The 4,160-nt window shown below is 35.6% G+C and overlaps 1 protein-coding gene across 1 annotated transcript; it reads right to left on the minus strand.

Moving 5' to 3' along the window:
* Nucleotides 1–998: 998 nt before the first annotated feature.
* LOC140889324 (uncharacterized) lies at nucleotides 999–1,893 on the minus strand. The gene is made up of 2 exons (XM_073297041.1): nucleotides 1,420–1,893; nucleotides 999–1,196 (listed from the first exon to the last, which is right to left on the minus strand). Exons 1-2 carry the CDS (start codon nucleotides 1,891–1,893, stop codon nucleotides 999–1,001), a joined length of 672 nt encoding a protein of 223 aa, XP_073153142.1.
* Nucleotides 1,894–4,160: the final 2,267 nt, after the last annotated feature.

Raw genomic sequence — 4,160 nt, forward strand, 5'->3', positions numbered from 1 at the left:
AATGTGTTGAACAACTTATAAAGGAGTTTATAAGTAAAATAAATTAGAAGTTTGACTTCTAAATTGGAGAGTAAATGGAAAAATAACTTTTAATTTGTGAATGTGTTTCAAGATTAAAAGTTGACTTAAAATAATTAGTTTGTGAAAATGTTGATTTTCTAAACTATTATTTTGAACTTAATTAATTAATTCAAGTGTTGAATTAATTTTACACTAGTAGACTTTGTAATATACAAATAATTAAATTAATTCAAGTGTTGAATTAATTAAACACTATTGAGTCTAGTAAATCTCAAATTAATATAGTGTTGAATAATTATATATACTAGTGGACTTGAATGAGTTCAAGTTAGATTTAATTAATTATTTAAATTTAATTGGGATTAAGTTTAATGTTTAATTAAATAAGTTCATAAAACATATATATATATATATATATGCATATAAAATATGCCTGTGATGGAATTTGAAGGGTTGGAAGATTGGATGCAATTTTCCATGAAAGTTTTACACTTTTTTATGCATGGTTTTAATTGTATCAATTTAATTCTTCACCATTATTATATTATACACACATATACAATTCCAATTCCATGAGGAAGTGGCCGAACACTTTTCATGAAATATTCTCCAAGTTTTTCTTTCATTTTTGAGGAAGAATAAAATGAAATTCTCAATGCAAAATTCTCTAAATATTTTAGTGCATATTTAGAGCGGATCTAGATCGTCTAGTCGTGGACCTAATTCGAAGGCTTGAAGTGTTGAATCCATTTTGAGCAAGGTGTGCTCTTGGAAGCTTGTAGATAGTATCTACCACTTCAAGAGCCTAGTTGTTTATCAACTTGGTTGGAGCCATAAATCAATCTTTGAGATTGATAGATAAAACTTCTAAACACCCTATGGTTTATTAATTTTGAATGCTACACAAGTGCTCGGATCTCTTTTGTTAAAAATTTTAATATTTCCGCTGCGTTTCTGGGCACGAGTTAACCGATCACCTACACTTCCAGAACCTCGCTGTGCACATACTCTCGCAAAATGACCCGGTTGTTGGCAAATGTGACAACTACCAAACACTCCTCGGCACTGCTCATTGGTGTGATGTCCTCCACATTTAGAACAGTAGACATCAGAAGTACCGGATTTCTGTCCACCTCTAAACTGTCTGGATCCACTCGAACTAGAAGAGCTACTACCTGGACGTTTAAACTGTTTGCTTTTTCCTTTAAAAAAATTCTTCTTACCACTACTGCTACCTCCAGCATCAAATCGAGGTGGTGGTGGAATCTGTGGCTGCTCTTGCGTTTGTTTCACCGAATGTGGCACAAACTGTACTCCTCGTTGCCTCAGTATACCTGCTTCAGCTCCTTTTGCATGATCAAGAGCATCAGCAAAATTATTCGGTCGTCCCGAATTTACAAGAGTGAACACATCTGGATTCAAGTCATTTATAAATTGATCGGCTTGAGCTTCATCATTTGCAGCAATATGCGGAGCAAACTTCAGTAGGCTGGTAAACTTTGCAACATAATCTTCAATATTCATTTGTCTCTGTTGAAAACTTGCAAACTCCGCTCCTTTGTCCTTAAGATAAGAAACAGGAAAAAATCGCTGATAGAAAGCAGTTTTAAATATAGCCCATGTAATAACTGTACCTTGATTTTCAAACGCTTTCTTCGCCTCTACCCACCAATTCTTTGCAAGGCCATGTAATTGATGGATCACCAGTCTCACCCGACGTTCATCTGTATAGTCAAGGGATTCAAATAACTGCTCGATATCCTCCAGCCAGTTCTCACAATCCACAGCGTTCTCAGTTCCTTGTAAAATTGGTGGTTTAAAGGATTGAAATCGTTTAAGCAGTTTTTCCATTGGATTGGCATCACCACTCATCGTATCAACAAACTACCCTATCCTAATTCAGGTGCTGTTACTGGTACCTGTGCAGCATTAGTATGTTCTGGCTGATTCATTGCCAAAGTATGTCTCGTAGTCGGTGCTGGTCGGGGAGGCATATCTGAGAATCAAATAGATTAGTGCACAATTCATCAATATCTATATCTCAGACCATAGTTCTGTTTCAGTCTCCCTCTGATTAGTACAATCATGCCTTCTCAAAAGATTGAGTCTGATTCAGTCTCAGTCCAACATGCTTCCAATCATATCAGATAACATATAACATGAAATTCTTAAAGCTGTAAATCAATTCAGATAATAAACATGCGTTAAGAATAAATAAAAAATCAGAATAGAAGACTCGATCTACCCCGCTCATCTATTCTCAGTCCGAGAAACTTAAGCTTTGATACCACCTGTTGTGGGGACCTCGGGTTGCTAATCTCATCTTAGGGCAATTAGTGATTAATAAAACAATTAACCAAGTATTTAAAAGAATACTCAAACCAAATAAAAAAAAATTTAAAATCTCAGCACCTCGCTCGATCGGACAAACTCACCCGATCGAGCGAGCTGGAAAATCAAATTCTTGGGTCTGAGCATATTTTGGCCTCGCTCGATTGGTGGAACTCTCCCGATCGAGCGAGCTCAAAATTCCATTTAGTTCCACCAATCGAGCGAGCTCAAAATTCCATTTCTCTATTTTCCAAATTCACAGGCCGCGCTTGATCGGAGGAGTTCACCCGATCGAGCGGGCTCCCCTGTCCAGAAAATCTGCATAATTATTCTTGCTGTCAAAACATGGAACAAGGCATAAATCATCTACAAACATGGATTCTAAACATGTTATAAATCTGGAAGCATACATACATACATGTAGTAATTTCCTAGCATCAAGCCATGCGATTATTACATCAAACGAATCATTTAAAAGATGTTAAACTAACAAAATTCAACCAAACATCATAAGTGTTTCATGTCTAAACTTCTCTTAACAAGTTTGATGTATTCTACAGTACAACTTCAGCTACAACCCAAGTCCTCAGTTTCTAAACTCTCTCCCAAGCTGTCAATGTTGTCTTTGACCAACTCCTGCCCCCTCTGTTGCCATGCACACATACAAAACAAAGCAACAGCCGGATAAAATCCGGTAAGAAATCATTCTCAGTATAATCGACATATAAAGCGTTAAATAAATCATATCAACTCTAATCATAATCGACTCGACAATAGAGTAAATAACGAATATATCGATTAAGAATTGATTCATAAAACGTCGTTGCCATCAAGATTCGTAAATGATCTTTACATGGATATCCATCTATCGTAGTCATTCTTGACTCGAAAATAAGGTCGTCTCCGACCTTGGCAATAGAATCAATTCCATACATATCATATCGTAATCATATCGGCTCAAACTCAAAGATCCACTACCTGATATGGATCGACAACATCAAAATCAAATCAAAACAATAAACAAATATGTGATTTTGGCAGGACAACTCAAGAAGCGTCATTCTTGAGTTTCAAATCCCTGACTCGTGATGTCGTCTTATACCTTCGTATTTTCTTGGTTTTGAACGCTTCAAATCTGAAACATAACATCAAAACATTCATATCAAACTTCATTCAACTCCATCATTTCAAAATCGATTCAAAATCATCAATATATCTTCAATCAAAATAACTTCAACCTCAACTTCATCTTCTTCGGTTCGAATTCAAGTTCTTGAGTCGTTAGCCTTCAAAACTCGTCTGAAACTGAAGAATAAAAATACTACAACATCAACAACATCTCTAAGAATATCTCAGCTCAATCATCGGCTATCAAAACAGTCTCAAAACATGAATTAACGGTGTAGCGACTGAAAATCGGTAACCGACAAAATATCATAATCATTTTCCACCTCATGAACGTGATACATCAGCAAGATAATCTCATAAACCAGCATATCATACACAATCAGCTGCTATAACTCTCAATATACATGCTGAAAATCATAACAAGTTCATTCAATAATCAACCTTCGATCCGGTTTCGACTATACGAAGTAGAAACGTTCAAGAACATGACCATACAATCAAATTCTGATCTTTATCAAACTTCAATATTAAAAACATGCCAAAATGATGAGAAACTTACATTAGATCGAAGCCCTTGTTGCAAGGATTCCAGAACAATTTTTGGAATCAAAATCGAACGATCGAATCAAAAGTTACGGCGATTCAAAAATCGGAATTTCAAAGAAAAGGAAAATATCTCG

Source organism: Henckelia pumila, chromosome 3, assembly GCF_033568475.1.
Source record: "Henckelia pumila isolate YLH828 chromosome 3, ASM3356847v2, whole genome shotgun sequence".
Classification (NCBI taxonomy): domain Eukaryota; kingdom Viridiplantae; phylum Streptophyta; class Magnoliopsida; order Lamiales; family Gesneriaceae; genus Henckelia; species Henckelia pumila.

Coding starts and splice junctions, on each gene's coding strand:
- LOC140889324 (XM_073297041.1), bottom strand. CDS start 1,893: ATGAGTGGTGATGCCAATCCAATGGAAAAACTGCTTAAACGATTTCAA. Junction 1,197..1,419: donor ATCCAGATGTGTTCACTCTT/GTAAATTCGGGA, acceptor TTAAACGTCCAG/GTAGTAGCTCTTCTAGTTCG.